Genomic DNA, 20,910 nt, shown 5'->3' with positions numbered 1-20,910 from the left:
TGTGAAAAATATAAAAGTGCGCGGTCTGGCGTGGTGGATTGCGGTGCGCTCCCAGCAGCGCTAACGGTCCGGAGCCAGAACCGGTTCGGACCCAAGGACCCCGCCGACACCCCCCAGGTGGCCGCGACAAACCGAGTCTGTGAAAGAAGAAATCATTATGTGAGTCCACACTCAACACACAGAGAGACCACTCAAAGGTGTACAAACAGCAAACACTTCCTGGCTTAATTGCAAATCAGCTTCCCACCCTGCAGGCATAGAACACCCCGTTCACAAAACTCCACTGCAGTGGAAGCTGATTTAAACGACCAACATACAGCTCAATATAATAAGGTGTGAGGGACACCACATTTACTGACTGTATAAATGTTAGTCACAAAGTCTAACGTACCTCAGGAAGTGTGCTGACGAGCGTGAGACCTCACCCCCTCCTCTTTCACAGACCATGCATCAAACCTGGACGTTCTCTGCACTCCCCTGATGATGAGATGGCTCTCGAGACGACGATCTCACCCGTCTGGTCACAAGGTCGAGTCTCTGGCAAATACACACTGTGTACTCCAGTCTTAAATGCCACCATGTTCCAATCCATGTAGATGCACCACAGCTGTGAGTCCTGACGAGCCGCAGGTGATCAGCCTCAGGTGATCAGGGTGAGGTCCTGATAAACTCAGCTACACAGCCACTCAGTCCCAAATGCAAGCCACCTGGAAGGAAAAACAAAAGACAGGACAAAAGACAGAAACAAAAAGGCAGCCAGGCCCCCCCAGCCATACAACATTTAGTACTATTTAGTGCCATTTGTTTTTAACATAATGTCAGTAAAGAACTGTTATTTTGGTATGTATGTACATACACCACTGCCATTTTACCAGTCCTTTGACCTCAATGTATGCAATATTATATATTGCAATGGCAGACTCTTTTGAATGGTTCCTGATACCTAATAAATGTATATTTGTAGAATGCTATGGCCCTTGGACGCTGTTACTGTTTGAGATGTGATCTTTATCCAGAAGTTCTTTTTCTTCAGTTACCAGGCTCCATCTATCTCATGAGATCACACTATGTGGTCTGTTTGTGCAGTATGGAGGTAGTTGATCATCTGAGCACCATTCAACATATTCAGCTAATACAAGTATTCAGATGTAGGTTTAAACTGCATTGTCCCAGTGTACGCAACTGTAAATGAGTACCAGCCTTGGTTGGGAAAGTTACCTGTGTCAGACTGAATTCCCAGCCAGGGGGGGAGTTGTGGATCCTTATCTGCCTCATGCCACAAAATTCAGGGATAAACTCTGACAACAATGGACCTCTTACATCTATTTCTTAATTCTGATAAGTGCAGCTCTCTAGATATATAAGACAAGTGAACCTAAAGGGCATGTAGCAATAAAGTACAACAGTGTGCATCAATATAGCACAGACTGACATCAAACCTTTGACTGAACATGTGTAATTATAGATTTAAACAAAATTATGACCCAGACTCAAAACAGTCTAAAGATGATCAAAACATAAAAAAAAAAAAAAAAAAAAATCACCTCATACTTGAAAACAAGCAATGTTCAGTGAAGAAGGTGACTTGCTCGTGTGGAGAACAGTAAACACTTTGGAGCTTCAGCGTGTAGACTTCCTGGTAACCACATTGAATCCACATTCAAATTATCACAAGACACACAAAAACCCATACAAAAACTGCCTAAGTCATGAAAACAGAGAATCTTTGTTCACAGTAGCACAGTCTTGCTCATAGGATCACTAAATCTGTATGAAATTTGCAATGCCTCCTCAAGTACTGTAGTGACTGGGTATCTTCCTTAATCAACACCAAGATGACGAATTATGACGTTCTTATCTTGACCAAAGCAATGTAGTGGTCTGACCACCCGCCATTGCAGGTATAACTAAATACCTGCATTTGATATTCCACTAATAACAGACTGAACAAAGTGAGACGTAGGTGATCCTGTCAACACGTCTTGGTATACACTGGTCACAGCGGCTCCTTATCCCAGTTGATGGATCTAATGTAAGACTAAGCCTTTTGTACAGCCACTTCAGATAAGGCCAAGACTGGGAGCATGCACTTGAGCCATGCACTGCTGTATCCCTCACACCATGGAACCACCCTAGATCCTGGATGGTAACCACCGAGGCAGACAACTGGTCCATCCCCACTTCTGGAAAGTAATTATCTATCTATTGTAACCAGGTGAAATGTTGGTGCCCCATTCACTTTCTCCAGCTCCTGGGGTTCTCAATGCTGAAGCACCTTAATGCTGGATCAGGCACTCAGAAAGGCACCATACAGTCAAAATGCTGTAGCTTGCATTCCCTCATGAGTCACTAGTCATTCCACACAAAAGCCCCCATCACACATAGCAAGAATGTGCCCGATTGTGCCCACATAGCATGCCCGATACGGCAAATATTGCCATAATCCAACACAGTCGGGAGGAAAAGAGAAGTGGCCTGCAGTGTTTGAGTGCAGACAGACTGCCTCGTCCACACCTGTCAGATCACACAGAATGCTGTCAGATGGCCATAAAAGGTGCTGCAGACTGCCTGATCTCAAAATGTCTGGATGGCAGACTGGAGCGCTGTTTTTGTCACGTGCATAGGTCTGTAATTATCACTCAGCCGTGTGTGCGTGTGTGTATGCATAACACTGCACTGGGCCACTAAAAGTGCACGGGGCACACTGGACAGCTTCCCTCCAAAGTTTGCTGGCATTGGGCCATGCAGTCCCTCAGACAGAGCGCCTTTCCAGGGAACTTTTTTTTCTTGTTTGCACACTTCAGGAGCACAACACAGCTCTGGATACCACAATGGTTGGATGATCACATGGACTTCATTTTTTTCTTTTGGGTGAGAGGATGCTAACCACAGGCTGCTGTCATGGCTTCATGTCCACGTCTACACTGTGAAACACTCCTGGACCACTGTTGGAGGTACGATGCATGTTTATTAATGGTGTAACAGTCTGGCACAGATCTCACACTGTAATAAATTATCACCTTCTAACTCTGTATGCAATATAACTTGGAACTTGTGCTCGTGCAATGATGCACTACTGCGCACCACAGAGAGGCGCAGCTACCTGTGTTATGATGGAGACAATAGTTCACACTATTTACACCGCCCATGGGAAGAAATGGACAAATATCTGTACTGTAAGGTCTATTGTGGATATAACAGCCTGTTCAGATTTGTGGCAGCATGTGCGCAGCAGCGCATGGAGCTTTTGGTTTGATAGCTGCTGTTCACATTCACTGTATAATAATTCATAATTATTATCACGATGAAGTGTGCCACATACATTTCAACAGTTCCTTTGCGCTCCGGGGGAAGGACATTATTATACGTGGCACGTGCACATCATACCGGCAGCCATACTGTGCCAGATCTATCTCAAGGTTCCCACATATGCATTCAAATTGATTCGGATCCCATTTTTCCGCCATCTGAATATGTAAACTGCAGTTAGATGGTCCTCAGATAACAGATGGACCGCCATCGGCTAGGTGTCCCATCTCGATGGCACCCGGAGAGTTCTGAACAAGTGCATCACACTTGGGGCCACCGGCCGATTCTGACCATATTCCGCAGAAAGCTGTCAGAATGTTTTGGAACTGAAATACAACACTTTTCAGATGTGTGCCAATTCATAAGTTTGACGGCACTCTGTGTGATTCTGGTCACACATAGCCAGAATCAGAGCCAGAGTCATTCCAGCAGTACCTAATGATCCTCCAAAGAGCCCCAGTACCAAAGATATTTAGTGGTCACCTTAGCTGACAACTATTAGTTATTTTAATAGTTGTCTTTACTCTGTTCTGTTTACTATATTATTATTAAACAGAGCAGGTCTCAGCCTCAACTTTATCTAAAGTTTGAGTCTGTTAGTGAAGCTTAGGGTGAGTGGCCAGCGATCACCTTAGTATTTCTTCTGCTTTCCTGTTGCTTAATGCTGACGAATTATACCTTAAGTGTAGTTTTTCTGGCCGACTGATTCTGTTTTCTTTTTCTCTCTGTCTGAGGTGAGGCTGGATCCATGTGCTGGATTAGATGATTTGTGTAATGGATGCAGAACAGACTCTGCTGCAGGAGCAGATCTACTAGTGGCTCAATGACTCCCTCCCAGCACCAGCGTTCCCCGGACGGTGGACTGGACGCGTGCATGGACTCTCATCAATTGTTCCTGTGTTGTGTTCTGTATTGTAAACCTTTTTGGTAGAATGGCCCAAGCAGTGGGCCACCCCTTTGTGTCTGGTCTGCATGAGGTTTCTTCCTCAATATCATCAGAGGGAGTTTTTCCTTACCACTGTCTTCTGTGTGCTTGCTCTAGGGGTTGGTAATGTTAGACCTTACTTGTGTGAAGCACCCTGAGGCAACTTTGTTGTGATTTGGTGCTATATAAATTAAATAAATTGAAACTGATTGAACATTAGCTCTACAGTTAGCATCCACACACAACCACAAAGTAAGACAGGAAGTACCAGGACCCTAAAGATTTACAAAATATTGGCATCTCAAAACACACAAGTTTTGAGGCGTCTCTCCATCTCAAAGGCTGAGGTATAGTATCAGAGCCTACAACCTCTAAGTCCACCTTCCAGTCATTGGTCAATCAAAACAATGATGAAACAAGGAGCCCTACTTTTTTTTTTTTTTTTTTTTTTTTTTGGAGGTAACAATCTCATTTGTATCCATTTGTAAAACGTCCTAAAAATGGCACTGGACATGAGGATACACACTTTAAGCACAAACCTCAGAGGAACTAAAACAGGAAAATAAGCATGTATACACACACACACACACACACACACACACACACACACACACACACACACACACACACACACACACACACACACACACACACACACACACTGTCTGCACCTGCCTTCGTACATCATTGCTATGCAAAACATATTTGCCCAGCTTCCTCATTAAGCCTGGAAGCCACCATTTCTCCATCACTCCACATTGCTTAAAGTGAAACGCAAGTTAACACAGTGGATATTTCAGCACAAAAACATCATTTCAGCGATGCATTTGTGAAAAGCAGACAAACAGAAGCTGGGGCCCACTCATCCGTTACAAGAATGAATGGCCATCATTAGCATGAGGCTCCCTAGCAGCACCCTGCAATGCAGCGACACACAATGGCAAGTGCCACGCTTCCCCCTGCCGTTCCCCCCAGAGAAACCCTTTTGTATGAGCAGCATCTGGACCTGACCTGTGTGTATTTCAGGCTGACGACCCCCTGCCTGTACCTCACCTCTTCTTCTCTGCTCTCCTATCCTAACCTCCGCTTGAAAACCTGCTCTCCCATCTACAGCAGCCCCCCTCCCTCCGTCTGTTCCTGTACCCTATCAGTTCTCCACACACAGATACCTTTCTCCCTCCCTCTTCCAGCTACAGAGAGCAGCCATCTCTTAGCTTCTTGAAAAGGAGGTCTGTGTAGTAGAGGACCTTGCACAAAGCCTGCAGGCTGAATTACAAAGCCAAAGAGGAAAATGCACCATGGCTACTGGCCATCTGTCCCCCTGGGTTGGACGCTACTGCTTCGAGTACGCCTACCCCCCTGTTCCCCTCACGTATTTCCCACCGCCCGCCTCCCCTGTTATCCCTACAGTATCTACACAGCATCAACCACGCATACACCATGCATCTCCCCTGTTTGTATACATAGCAGACTTCACCGAACGGATGGTGAGGGTGAGAAAGAAGGAGGAGAGAAAAAGGAGGTGCCACTTGCCTGGAAGTAGAATGAACCTTGAGCCAGCAAATCAAGCGGTAATCCCTTCTTTGTGTGAGCGGTAAACAGTAAAACATTTGTCACCAACAATGATTCCCTGAGATCGGCCAGTGGAGTCAGAAACAAGGAAGTGAGGGAGCGAAGGACAGCAAGGAGAGAGACTGAGACAGAAGGAGAGAGAGAGAGAGCGGGAGCGAGAGAGAGCAGCAACAGAGACAGGGAGACAGTGGGAGCAGCTCGAGTGTGACAGAAAGACAGAGCAAGACAGCAGCCACCGCCAAGCCACAGGGACGGTGACACTGGAGGATTTGACGTGAAGAGGAGGACGAGAGAGGGAGAGAGCAGGGGGAGATCAGGAGGGGGAGGGAGGATTGGATCGCTCTGTGGCGCAAAAGGTGGTAAAACGCCAAGATAACCCTCATCCGCAGGCAGCAGCTGTAGACGTGAGAGAGAAACGAATCCCTCAAGAGACTTCTCTATCAATTGTGACATTTGCTGCACACGACAACAATGGCCATCTGTAGCAGCGACGCTATGACGGAGGAGGAGGAGGAGGGTAGAGAGGACAGCGGACTGATGGGGCAAAGGAGGGGGGGGGAGCAGGGAGTTCACATGGTGATACATGTGCTCCGCCTATGAACATGCCCACCCCCCCCCAAAAAAATAAAAAAAAAGCCCAGGCCGTGGTGGAGGGAAAGGCACCTGTTTGAGTCAAACATGGCGAAACAGGCACGGGAAGAGGCAGCAACACACGTGCTCAAGAGAGGGGGAGGAGACACGAGGGAAAATGGAACAAAGAAACACAAGGCCGAGAAGTGTGGCTTTTATTTGACTGCTTTTACCATTCTGCCATGTCACACCAAAAATAATATTTGCATGTGTTTGTGTGTGAGATAAACAATAACTGAGAGGAGGAGGCAATAGTAGGTCACTGCGAAAGGGAGAGAGGGAGGGGCTAAGTCGTAAACAATATTCCATAACAATATTTGTAAAATTTAGTGAATTTTGTTTTTAAGGGGGAGTTACTTTTAATTTAATATACATGCAAACTTTCCATCATTACTTAAAAGTACAATCCCTTTGAATTGTTTTATGATTTAATTCATAAAGTTATATATTTTATATTTTTTACAGTATAAAAAAATTAAGTGACTATGCCCCTCAGGAGTATAATATAGTTATTTCCACATGTGTATAAAGCGCCTCCTGTTGTCTCCCTCAACACAGATGCATGTTATTCTATTTTCATTGCTCAAACTACATCAGGAGGGATTTCTACTTCAAGAGTAGAGCAGCAGAATCACATCACATCATGCACTTTTACTTCTACCTCTTTTTACCTCTTGGACCAGACTCTGTAATATTGGCTTGTTGTTCATGCACATTACAGATCAACTCCTCATTGTATGTGTTTCTTGCCATTGAAACAGCAAATGATTGTTTTTTAAACTTTTAAAACTTCTACAGTAACTTCTCCTGTCCATTCACTTTTAAGGAATAGTTTGCACCATGTGTCATGCTTAGTTAAGGTGTAACACATGTCACAGAATCCAATGGATGTCAACATTGTTTGACCTTTACTTTGGACACCAAGCATTCAACACAGTCAAAACTATTCCATTTATTAACTGGATTAGCTCAAACAAGATTTTGCACCACTTTTTAACAACATTTGGGCAACTTTAACTTTTGAACCCTCTCAAACTGAAATGGACCTTTGTCATCATTCTTGCTGTTTTTACTCCATCACATTCAGTCATAGATAGTCCAAACTATACCTTTTTGGAATCTTACAATCAGACAAATAATGTGGTATAGTTTCAATATGATTGGCACATATTTAAATTTTGACCCCTGTGTAATTTTTCAAATGACCCCTACCTGGCTGCCTATTGATTCAAGTAGCCAGTTTTTTTTTTCTTTTCTAAAGAGTAATGGCTAAGGGCTATAAATTTGGTGACTGCATCACCATTTGAAGGGCTGTTTCAGTTATCTGCTGCACTAAATAGACATCTCCGGTGCAAGGACTCTTTTGGCTATTCTCAAGTTTGCTGCAAACCATAAAATGTTGGTGAGATTGCAAAGGCAGTGAAAGATCTGAAGGTGAGAAAAGCTCCGGGGATCAACAGTATTGGAGCTGAACTCCTCCAGGCTGCAGGGAATGCTGTTCTCTTGGCATTACAAATGATATGATTGTCTTGGATCAAGTACCATCTTTACAGACTGGAAGAAAGGAAAGGGTGATCGCCTGGATTGCAACAACTACAGGGATTATTATTACACTGCTCCCTGTATTGGGGAAGGAGTTTGCCAGGTTTATTCTTAAAAGGATATGGTTCTAGTTATGTACTGCTCAGTGACTGAAGCAGTCTGGTTTTGCAACCTAGCATTCAACCATCAACAACATCCTAGCTCTGTGAGTACTCACTGAATGCAAGGATGAATATGGCCAGTGCTTTTTTGCAACCTGTGTTGATTTTTGCAGACTGCTCTCTGGTACATTCAGAGAATTTGCAAGATGTGCAGCAAGTTGTTGGACAACATAGCCAGTATATACACAGGTACTCTGAGTGCTGTGTGGAGTAGGGGCAAAATCTTTCAGGTTTTCCCAGTGAATACTGGCATTTGTCAGGGACATGTTCTTGCTCCTGCACTGTTCAACAGTATTTTTTCTGTCTCTCTATTCCTGTTAGGATGAGTTCCATTTTGTTCTCTCATCAAAAATACTGACACCCACTAGAATCACCCCAGTCTCATGTTTTTTATTTATTTATTTATTTATTTTTTGTGCTCCCATCACGAAATGAGTCAAATTTTCGTGATGGGTTTTTATTTTTTTTTAACTCACTAGTACTAACTCTACTCCGACCCCAACCCTAACCTTAACCATAACCCAATCCTACTCCTTCCCCCAACCCTAACCATAACCACCCCGACCCCCCACTTCACTTTTAATTTCGTGCAGCCAATGAATTAGAATGAATTTGTGCTGCCGTGACGAAAATGAAACGCTTTTCTTCACAATATCACAAACCAATAGATTAATGTATATTTCGTGCTGCTGAATCACGACTTGCCATGAGACCAGGTTGACCAGAATATGACGATGGGAAGGTGAAGATGCCTTTGTCTTCACCTTCCTAGAGCCTTTGTGAATATGTGTTGTCCTACCTGACTTGAGTAGTAATTGGGCACCGCAGCCTCATTTGAGGGCGGGCGCTAAAGGGGCAAAATATGACTCATATGATGTATTGTCTCTACTTCTTGGGGACAAACCTCTGTATTTTCAATGGTTTTTGGGGCAAAGTACACGAAAATGCAAAGAAAAAAATGACGATACGGTGGGAAAGTGGACAAATGTTGCAGTTTATTTATGACCCGGAGCTCAAACATGTCGAGGCGGTTTTGCAGGTGAGAGAACGCAGCTACTCTAGTTAGCTGTGTAGGCTAACACTTACTAGCACAACGTCTCCTTACTAGCACAACGTCTCCTAGCACTTTGTCTTTGTTTCTCCACTGGGACCAAAAAAAACCCCAAACAAACAAAAAAATAGTCTTTTCATGACTGCTTCGGTGATTGCAGCCGAAAACAAAACAGTCCACCATTTGTCCGTGTGAAGTTATGTTGTGTATATATTGCACAACGAGAGCAGAGGTCCCCGTAAGTGATCAAATCCCGCAATATCACGCAAGGTTCAAACGAGACTGGGTGCCCTATTACTAATTTTTTTAAGTTTATTAATGACTGTGATTACATTTGTGGATATCTATTTAGGATGGTGTTACATAGTTGCCTGTTGTAGTAGCATGCCTTTTTTAAATATATTTTTATCTCGGTATATTGATGTAACAGTGCGACACCAGATCTGAGAGCAGATGACAACACTCTTATTTAGTATGAGTTTATTTCTCAGTCTTAGCAAAAACAGTCACAGTTAGCAGCTCAAAGTGTCCATGCAAAGATGCTGTCTGGCTGACATCACACAAAAGGGAGTGGTGTGGGAGGCACGCAAGAACTCGCTTAAGAGCTAAACAGTCTGTTCAGCAAAGGTCCAGAAAAACATGCAAAGGGTCAATACACAGTTAATCAACATGCCAAGGTAGGAAGGCTTGAGAACAGCAGGCTAATCTCCAGGAACATGCAGTGGCAACGCGGATCATAATGATGAGGCAAAACCAGGAAATCATAGGAACCATAGGAACACTAACAATCTGGCAATGGAGTGACGGAAAACTGATGATTAAATTGTCCTTGAATCCATTGGGGAGAAAGGCAAAATGCATGTGAATCCAGAATGGAGGACAATTAACAGAGCTCAAAGAATAAATGACACATCAGAAAACTACATGAAGACACAATAATAATTATAAATGAAGTATCAGAACCTAAGAAACAAAACGTTAACACCAGAACTGTCAACCATGGCAACTGAAGGAATATTTTGACCACATCTCAGTATTGTCGAGGGTTGTGTTCCCAGCAATATATTACAATATACTGCATTCACACGCTGAAGCACCTAGGGCATTCCATGTGAAATTCTGCCTGAAGGGGGGTGGGCTGATGCACAAACACAGGCAATATTACAGTTGTCTGAAAGCCCATTTCAATAAAATGTCTGATTTCATCACAAATAAAAAGTAAATCACAAACAACTCACCCATTTTTGTCTTTTTTTTTTTGAGCTATAAAAATCTTTTTTTTTCTTTTTTTTTTTTTATTTATTAAATGTGCTCCTTGTCAGCTGATGTCTAGCGAGTCTGTCGGGTGGTTGTGTATGTGCTCAAAACTTTGAGCGGACATCAGACAGAGAACTTTCCAGTGGAGGTGGAAAGGTGATTAAGGTGCTTTCTCGTTTTGGCAACAGAAAAACCATCACAGCAGAATTCTGTCTAGTGTTGCCACAGTTACATTGAAATGTTACTTCATTAGTTACTTTTCACAGTTAGTTACATTACTTATTAGTTAAGTTAAGTTGTTGGCAGCTGCTAATAAAGTAACTGTAAAAAGCTGCTAATGAAGTAACAGTATAAAGTAACTGTTTAAAGAGTCCCTGCCACACCATGACGTTTTTACATATTCTTGAAGAATATGATTCAGGAGTTTGTTCTAAAGTTTTGTGTTTTTCAAATATACGTACATATGCATGTAAACTGAACAGCCTGTTTTTTTGTTCAGACGTCTGTTCATTCAAAGTAGATTAGATGTGATACAATTTGATTACAGATGCACTGTATGTTTATTTTAGACAGGAAAGTCTCCATTTAGCATAAACATTTTTCTACAATATTATGCCTGATAAAATTTGAAAAACAGACAGAAGTAAAATTTTTCTTTTATTTAGACATCTTTTTTCCCCCATCCCATTTGGGTCTACAGCTTTTCAGATAAAGATTTGCAATCATTTGCTTTGAATAAAATGTGAAGAATTAGCAATCACAAGAAACTGACTTATAAACGATTAAATATATACAGAATGTACAGAAACTTTATTTTCAGTGATTTTAGAACAAACTCCTGAATTTAAGCACGCTGTGCTGCTGAAATAATTTTTTCATACACAAACACACCGTGCCAGGAATAAACGATCATTTATAAGAAAGGGTGGTGAGTGAACAAAGCATTCTGTTTTGTAAGCAGCTTATATCCTCATCCACAGCGCTGTTGATGTCAGCTGACAGCTGCGCTTCACATCCTCTTTCTGTCGCGTTCCGCTGGAACATACATGGTTTGGAGCCATCATTATTTTCACCGTGGCTTTGTTGATCAGAAACTTCCTCATCTTCTTCAAAAACAATCGACATGTCACTTAAATCTTCGCTATAATCGCTCACTATGCCCTCGCTGTCCGTGTCTGCCGTATTGGTAAACAGAGCTGTGTTGCGACACATTTACTCGCCTGATGTCACATCCGTCGCAGCGAAAAAGTAGGTCTCGGAGGCAGTAAATTCAAATTCTCAGATGAGTAACGAAACGTCTAAATCCTTGTTCAGTGTAATTTTATGGTAAAAAACAAAGACAACATGTGGAAAAAGCTTTTTTATTCTTCAAGAATATGTAAAAACGTCATGGCGTGGCAGGGACCCTTTAAAGTAACTAAAAAAGTAACGAATAAAGTAAGTTTTCAAAGTAACTGTGGCAACACTGGTAACCTTCACAAAGCTAGTTACTGTCCCAGAATGCTTCCTGTTTTCTTGCACGAGTCTTTCAAAACATGACCACATTTCAACATGAACTTTGATTCCACCAGCAGTGCAGATTCATGATGTCACAGGTAAAATCCAGAAGGGATGAGAAAAACATAGTGAAAACTCATTTTTTTGCAATGTGTTGGGGTCATAAAATTATTTAATTTTGGGTGAGCATTTAATTAACTTTAATAAAAAATTAATCAAACATTGAACTTTCTTCAGAAAAGGGAGTAGGCTGATGCTCGGCCTTGGGCGCTCCGATACACAGATATAGTAGATTACTGCCTTAATTAGGGCCAATGCAATAAGTAACACTTAAAAAGCAAACATTTTATGGCTTCACGGCTATGTTCATGTATCAGTGCTGACTGTTGTATCCACAGCATGTACATCGTCAAGTGATATTTGCGAGTGTTCAACGTGCTCATCACATAATCAGGCAACAATCTATCTGCAATTTATCAGAACATCATAATCCCAGGCATAGCATAAGAGGGGCTAAGAGACGGATTTAGCAGTCACATGGATGAAACAGTCAGTCAGAGGTTGACAGGGAGAGTGGAAAAAAGAAAGGACAAGAGAAAAAGACAAACAAAAAAGGAGATAAAATAATGTATAGGCTCTAAGCCACATTGTATAAGGAAGCAATGCAATGCAGTATTTGCACATATGCAACAAACTTATACACATGTGCACACATACACACACATTTAAACGCACACAACTTCCTATCAGAAAACTAGTTTTTCGGTAAAATAGACAAAATTTACTTTGTTCTGAAATCCAGTTATTTCCTATCTTCTTCCTGTGGTATACTGCAAAGTTAGAGCAAATTTTTTTGCTGGGAAAGTATTTATTGTGGGTGACTCCATAGCATAGTGAGTTCAAATTGTGAGATCTGGCAGACAACGTGGAGGACGTGCATGTCTACGTGCACAAGTACATCTGGCATTCAATGAAAAGTGGGAACTTGGAATTTCGTTCTTCCAACAAGAGCAATAGGAGATTTCTGACATCCGTCAATCCAGATGACCTCCAAAATTCAGTGGAGTCTTCCATGCCCTAATATGTATCTGTGGTGCACATTTGGTGAGAAGTCGTGAAGTAATATTGAAGTAATCCTCAAGAGCCTATATAAAGTGAAACTTGATCCAGAATCTGGACTGGATCACCTCCAAAATTTAATGGAGTCTTTCATCGCCTAATATGTATCAGTGGTGCAAATTTGGTGAGAATCCGTGCAGTAGTTTTGACATAACCCTGCTAACAGTAGTCTTTCAAAGCCTATATAAAGTGAAACTTGATCCAGTTTTCTGCTTTCATATTCTAATAGTTTTTGCAGTGCATGCACTGATTACAAATGGATCAGAAAACTCAGCAACTTTACAGCACAAAGTCGATAAAAGAAGAAAATGTACAGCTTACCTTTGATTTGGAGGTGATGATTGTAGAAAGAAAAGCTTGTTGAGGGTCACATTAGTCCAGAACAAAGTTTAATCCAGAGATGGAGAACTTTAAAACTGTCACGCACATCATTGCATGACACAGAGTTACAGAGCTGCAGCTGCATAAATCAGGCTTTAAATTAATTAAATAAATCACCATAAATGGTAAATTTATGTAAATTTGATAGCGTAACTATTTTTATATTTATTTTGATAGTACCTGTTCCTGGATGTGTTGCTGTATGTGATTAAATGATTAAAAAAATGTTGAAAACATTAAAGGTTCATTCAATAGTTCAGCGCAGTTGGAACCAAAATGGCGTCATGTTCTGAGTTGACGCCACTCTCTATATCTAGGCACGCTTCACTACTATAACTCCCTGCTCTTTGGGATCTCTGGAAAAAAACCTTCAAAGGCTCCAATATATTCAAAACAGTGCAGCTAGAATTCTGATGAGTGTAGGTAAACAGGAGCACATTACACCTACACTCCATAACATTCACTGGCTCCCCATCACCTACAGCATCCACTTTAAGACTGCTTTCATCACCCACCAGTGCATCCATGGCAATGCCCCCCACTCACCTCAAAGACCTCCTCACTCCCCACACATCTTCCCATTCCCTCTGTTCATACAACACTAATCTTATACGTCCCCCTCACACCAAGCTTCACACCATGGGAGACAGGGCCTTCTGTTCAGCTGCTCCTCATGTTTGAAACTTCCTCCCTGACCACCAGAGGGCTCCACAAACTGTGGAAGCTTTTTTAAAAAAGCCTCACAGCATACCTGTTTAAACAGGCCTATCACAGGGCTCTTTATTATTCTATTTTATTATTTTATTTTGGTTTTATTCTATTCTGGTGACTCTTTTTATCTTAAGATTTTGTGTTTGTATTCTCTTTTTTATCCTTGGTTTTATTTTATATTTTTTCCTGTAGCACTGTGAGATTTTTATTAATGAAAGGTGCATTATAAATGAAATGTATTATTATTATCATGACATTGTTGAAGGTGATGTCATTGAACATCACGTTACACTCAATTTGTGTAAAACAATCAATTTTGTTGATGAATGTTTATTTTCTTTTATGAGTGGAATATTTATCTAATAACTTAAATCTGAAAACGCCAGAAGTGTCTTACTGTGGAAAACTGAAAGGATGATGTCATCGCCCCGCCTCTGTAACATGTTGTTAACAGTGTAATTTAGCATATTATTATATTTTTCTTCTTCTTGATGGTGGGACAAAGTGCTGGTGTCCTCCAGCTCAGTCTGAGAAACTCAGTCAGAGCAGACAGACGCTGAGGGACTTCTTTAAAAACTCTAAAAAAAAAAAAAAAAAAACTTCCATCATAACGAATTAACGCATTTCCAGACATCATCTATCAAAACAAGGGCGTCATGTGGAGAACAGTTTTCATCTGTGATGATGAATTCTGTCAACAGGTCAGATTAACCGACTTTATTTAATCCCTGAGCCGGCTTCTAAAGTGTTAGCTTTTGCCCTACGTTGTCGTCTCCATTTTTTGTAGAAGCGTTACAGCGCTACATACAGGCCTGGCATATGTACTACAGCATTTTCAAGCAGTTACACTGGATCTGTGAAAACGGAGATATTTCTTGAATGCAACACTTTTTGAAAATGACAAAGAAAAAGATTGTACAGCAGAAGTTCAGTTTCAGTGTAGACAAGGCCTTATGGGATAAAATTAAATTAAAATAATAAATGAGGAATTATTTTCTTGGGGGTGCTATGGGAGTGCTATGACAAATCCCGGGGGAGCTCTAGCACCCCCTGGTGGTGCCCATGATTTAGACAGATTTGTGAACAGTATTTGAGAGAAATAGGTCTTTTGTGTATGTAGAAAATGTTTTAGATATTTGAGTTCAGCTCATGCAAAATGGGAGCAAAAACAAAAGCGTTGCATTTATATTTTTGTTCAGTGTAAATTGTAAAAAAGAATAATTTAAGGCTGCACTAAGAATGAGACTAATATGTAATGACTCAATAAGAAGGTTGGGGGGGGTGATGATTCAGAAAAAGGTGAGACAACAAAGAAAGTCATTCTTCATGTGGATGTCCTGCCATCATCCATCACGTTATTGTCATTATTATCATTACTGCAGCGATGACTCACAAGGCACAGCGTGGCGATACAGATTGGCCCGGATGATCTTCTGCAGCTCGTGGTCAGGGGACGACTTCTGGAATCTCAGGCTCAGAAAGTGCTTCAGATCCTTGTTTAGCTTATGACCTGAAGACAGAACACAAAACCATCTCAAGCACACAAAGCATATTTCTGAAATAGTAATAATAGGCAGGGAAGAAGGTACAACAATCTGTTGTATCACCAGAGCTAAAATAGGTCAGTTACACAGAGACACAGCTAATAACACGGTTCATTTGCATGTGTGGGGATAGAGGCGGGAGGAGGTAATTGATTAAAAGGATCTCTCATTGGCTGCAATTCTCAGGTTTAGTCAGCAACTATCCAATCAGAGGTGCTGATGCTGCTGGCTGACTTCGAACGCATCATCGACTCTCACAATGAGGCCAGATGGTCGGAGCTCGCTCTCACGCCAGGGTCTCATTTAGGACCATTTAATGATCTCCAAATATATCATCCATGTCTGTGAGAGCTGGCAGGCAGTACTCAGAGGAGAAGCCACGAACTCCTGTCGGGCTCTGATCACAGGATTTTCTCCTGGCTCTGAGCTTTGGGATGGCAGGGTTAGTGTGCTAGCTTATTACGTTTGCTTTGGAACGGGGTAGAGAGAAACAGTTGATCATCTGAAATAACAAACCAAAGTGTTTCCAAGGAATCCCACAGAGGATGATGGGATTATGTATCTGCAGTAATAAATCATGCGCTGAATGCTATTTTATACCTTTTTTTTTTGTAGAGTTGAGCAGCCAGAGCATTTACCCACCTCCAGTTCCACCTGAAATAAACTCAACTGTAGTAGTGGTGAACACAATTCAGTTAACCAGCTAACTTTTTTGTAAGCTGATTAGTTTTTTAATAATTTTGGGAACCATTATCAATTCCAATATCATCGATTCCGCTAAATTTAGTTCCGCATTACTGTAGACAGTTACCTTACCTATATACTAAGAGAGAACTGTATGTGTGTGGGTGTGTATATGTTCCTCTCCTGTCCAAAGAGCACACTGGAATTGAGCTAAACTTGACATACATATACAATGACATATAGGGGGTGGCACTGACTTTTGAGCACTCTAGTAGTAGTAGTTAAGGTTCATGGAGGTTCATGGATGTGCTGAGAGAGGACACGCAGGTGGTTGGTGTGACAGAGGAAGATACAGAGGACAGGGTGAGATGGAAACGATTGATCTGCTGTGGCGACCCCTAACGGGAACAGCCGAAAGACAAAGAAGAAGAAGAGTAGTAGTAGTTAAGGGTAGAGACGCTTTTGTCCTGCAAAACTGAGCCAAACCTGGCACACATAGCCTGTGTTACACCCCATATGTCAAAGTATATGGAGTACTTTAGTAGTAGTAGTAGCAGTAGTAGTACACCGATCATCAGCAAGTGTGAAAAAAGGTTGGTGTCGTACTTTTCTGTTATCTTTTTTCCCTTAGAATTTTTTACCTCTTTATTTTTTCAATCAGACAGTTCTCTAGATCCAGGATAGGTGGGAGGTGATAGCTTTGTTGGTGAAGTCTGAGTCAAATTCGCCCTGGGGCAGGAAATTGGCTAGTTGTTCAGTAATGTTTAATAGGCAAAAGAGTTTGTAAACCCTAAAATCGTACATTTGTGAGTTCCTATTAGAGCTTATACACTAATCCACCCAGGAAATGACATATCACCTAAACACAAGCATCAACTTGAAAAGAAAAAGAAGAAGGAAAGAACTCAAGCCAGATTAAATGCTTTAATTTAATTTGTCATGTGTAGGTAGTTTTATTTCTTAATAACTTTTATTAAAAGTGCTGTTTAATTTAATTTGTTTATTTAACTGTTTATGTACATCTTGTTCATCATCTGATCTTGGCATGCTAAACCTTCCCGGATGTTTATGTGTGAACATATTAAAATTTCAGCTTTTAAAATTTTCAGCTTTTTCAGTTGTTATTGAGGGGTTTAGAGGGGGCAAAAAAAAAAAAGATCCTAATTAAATTCAGATAATAAAAGTTAGCGGTTAGCAGTCAATTCAGCTAAATGTTACAGCGATTGATCAGCTTTACATTATCACAATGAATTTTTCACTTAGTGGATTAGCGGTTATCAAAGCTAACTCATAGCAATGCCCACCACTGACTACAAGTTGGCTGCAGCTTAATATTGTGCATGCATGCGCAAATGACAACTCGTCAGAAAACCGGTCAGGACGTGGAATAATACATCCAAATGTGGAACAGTCAAATATTATGTCACCATTACCCTGATATTATATGGTCTGAAATCTCACATGATTAACCAATCAGATTTGCAAAAAGAATGTATTTGGATTACAATACAGAAGAGAAAGATCGCTGTTGTTGTTTACTTCCAACAATGGGGCGGCCGCTTTAATTATATACACCTGCACGATCTCATACACCTGTGTGGATCACACGACTTCGCAAAAATAAAATAAAAAAACCCCTGAGCACAACACAAGATTCACAAAACCCATCCATAACAATTTGAGGAAAAAAAAAAAAAAAAAAAAAAAAAAAAAAAAAAATATATATATATATATATATATATATATATATATATATATATATATATATATATATAATCAGTACTGACTGATTAACTGATTCCATCTGCTAGAAAGTGATATTAATCAGTGAAATCACTTGGTGGAATCAGTGGCTGCAAAGAAAACCTGCACCCTCTTGGCCCTTTCTGGAACAGGTTTCCCACCCCTGCAGTCTCTGAATGACAGGCTCATTCCTGGTGTAAGCAGAAGAAGGAGCCCTTCATCAACAGTTGACATACGAGGGCTGTCAATAAAGTATAGGTCTTTTTTATTTTTTCAAAAACTATATGGATTTCATTCATCAATCAATCAATCAATTTTTTTTTATATAGCGCCAAATCACAACAAACAGTTGCCCCAAGGCGCTTTATATTGTAAGGCAAGGCCATACAATAATGATGTAAAACCCCAACGGTCAAAACGACCCCCTGTGAGCAAGCACTTGGCTACAGTGGGAAGGAAAAACTCCCTTTTAACAGGAAGAAACCTCCAGCAGAACCAGGCTCAGGGAGGGGCAGTCTTCTGCTGGGACTGGTTGGGGCTGAGGGAGAGAACCAGGAAAAAGACATGCTGTGGAGGGGAGCAGAGATCGATCACTAATGATTAAATGCAGAGTGGTGCATACAGAGCAAAAAGAAACAGTGCATCATGGGAACCCCCCAGCAGTCTACGTCTATAGCAGCATAACTAAGGGATGGTTTAGGGTCACCTGATCCAGCCCTAACTATAAGCTTTAGCAAAAAGGAAAGTTTTAAGCCTAATCTTAAAAGTAGAGAGGGTGTCTGTCTCCCTGATCTGAATTCGGAGCTGATTCCACAGGAGAGGAGCCTGAAAGCTGAAGGCTCTGCCTCCCATTCTACTCTTACAAACCCTAGGAACTACAAGTAAGCCTGCAGTCTGAGAGCGAAGCGCTCTATTGGGGTGATATGGTACTACGAGGTCCCTAAGATAAGATGGGACCTGATTATTCAAAACCTTATAAGTAAGAAGAAGAATTTTAAATTCTATTCTAGAATTAACAGGAAGCCAATGAAGAGAGGCCAATATGGGTGAGATATGCTCTCTCCTTCTAGTCCCCGTCAGCACTCTAGCTGCAGCATTTTGAATTAACTGAAGGCTTTTTAGGTAACTTTTAGGACAACCTGATAATAATGAATTACAATAGTCCAGCCTAGAGGAAATAAATGCATGAATTAGTTTTTCAGCATCACTCTGAGACAAGACCTTTCTGATTTTAGAGATATTGCGTAAATGCAAAAAAGCAGTCCTACATATTTGTTTAATATGCGCTTTGAATGACATATCCTGATCAAAAATGACTCCAAGATTTCTCACAGTATTACTAGAGGTCAGGGTAATGCCATCCAGAGTAAGGATCTGGTTAGACACCATGTTTCTAAGATTTGTGGGGCCAAGTACAATAACTTCAGTTTTATCTGAGTTTAAAAGCAGGAAATTAGAGGTCATCCATGTCTTTATGTCTGTAAGACAATCCTGCAGTTTAGCTAATTGGTGTGTGTCGTCTGGCTTCATGGATAGATAAAGCTGGGTATCATCTGCGTAACAATGAAAATTTAAGCAATACCGTCTAATAATACTGCCTAAGGGAAGCATATATAAAGTGAATAAAATTGGTCCTAGCACAGAACCTTGTGGAACTCCATAATTAACTTTAGTCTGTGAAGAAGATTCCCCATTTACATGAACAAATTGTAATCTATTAGACAAATATGATTCAAACCACCGCAGCGCAGTGCCTTTAATACCTATGGCATGCTCTAATCTCTGTAATAAAATTTTATGGTCAACAGTATCAAAAGCAGCACTGAGGTCTAACAGAACAAGCACAGAGATGAGTCCACTGTCCGAGGCCATAAGAAGATCATTTGTAACCTTCACTAATGCTGTTTCTGTACTATGATGAATTCTAAAACCTGACTGAAACTCTTCAAATAGACCATTCCTCTGCAGATGATCAGTTAGCTGTTTTACAACTACCCTTTCAAGAATTTTTGAGAGAAAAGGAAGGTTGGAGATTGGCCTATAATTAGCTAAGATAGCTGGGTCAAGTGATGGCTTTTTAAGTAATGGTTTAATTACTGCCACCTTAAAAGCCTGTGGTACATAGCCAACTAACAAAGATAGATTGATCATATTTAAGATCGAAGCATTAAATAATGGTAGGGCTTCCTTGAGCAGCCTGGTAGGAATGGGGTCTAATAAACATGTTGATGGTTTGGATGCAGTAACTAATGAAAATAACTCAGACAGAACAATCGGAGAGAAAGAGTCTAACCAAATACCGGCATCACTGAAAGCAGCCAAAGATAACGATACGTCTTTGGGATGGTTATGAGTAATTTTTTCTCTAATAGTTAAAATTTTGTTAGCAAAGAAAGTCATGAACTCATTACTAGTTAAAGTTAATGGAATACTCAGCTCAATAGAGCTCTGACTCTTTGTCAGCCTGGCTACAGTGCTGAAAAGAAACCTGGGGTTGTTCTTATTTTCTTCAATTAGTGATGAGTAGAAAGATGTCCTAGCTTTACGGAGGGCTTTTTTATAGAGCAACAGACTCTTTTTCCAGGCTAAGTGAAGATCTTCTAAATTAGTGAGACGCCATTTCCTCTCCAACTTACGGGTTATCTGCTTTAAGCTACGAGTTTGAGAGTTATACCATGGAGTCAGACACTTCTGATTTAAAGCTCTCTTTTTCAGAGGAGCTACAGCATCCAAAGCTGTCTTCAATGAGGATGTAAAACTATTGACGAGATACTCTATCTCCCT

At 41.0% G+C, this 20,910-nt stretch overlaps 1 protein-coding gene across 1 annotated transcript in view; it reads right to left on the bottom strand.

Annotated features, from left to right (window-relative positions):
• Positions 1-20,910, bottom strand: part of LOC117512570 (membrane-associated guanylate kinase, WW and PDZ domain-containing protein 1-like) — a 358,699-nt gene that overhangs the window by 250,739 nt on the left and 87,050 nt on the right. The window contains exon 2 of the mRNA XM_034172699.1: positions 15,549-15,665. Within this exon, the coding sequence (XP_034028590.1) occupies positions 15,549-15,665 (117 nt within the window). The remainder of the gene's footprint in view (positions 1-15,548; positions 15,666-20,910) is intronic.

The sequence above is a fragment of the Thalassophryne amazonica genome, chromosome 6, assembly GCF_902500255.1.
Source record: "Thalassophryne amazonica chromosome 6, fThaAma1.1, whole genome shotgun sequence".
NCBI lineage: Eukaryota > Metazoa > Chordata > Actinopteri > Batrachoidiformes > Batrachoididae > Thalassophryne > Thalassophryne amazonica.
This window is presented reverse-complemented; position numbering and strand designations above follow the sequence as displayed.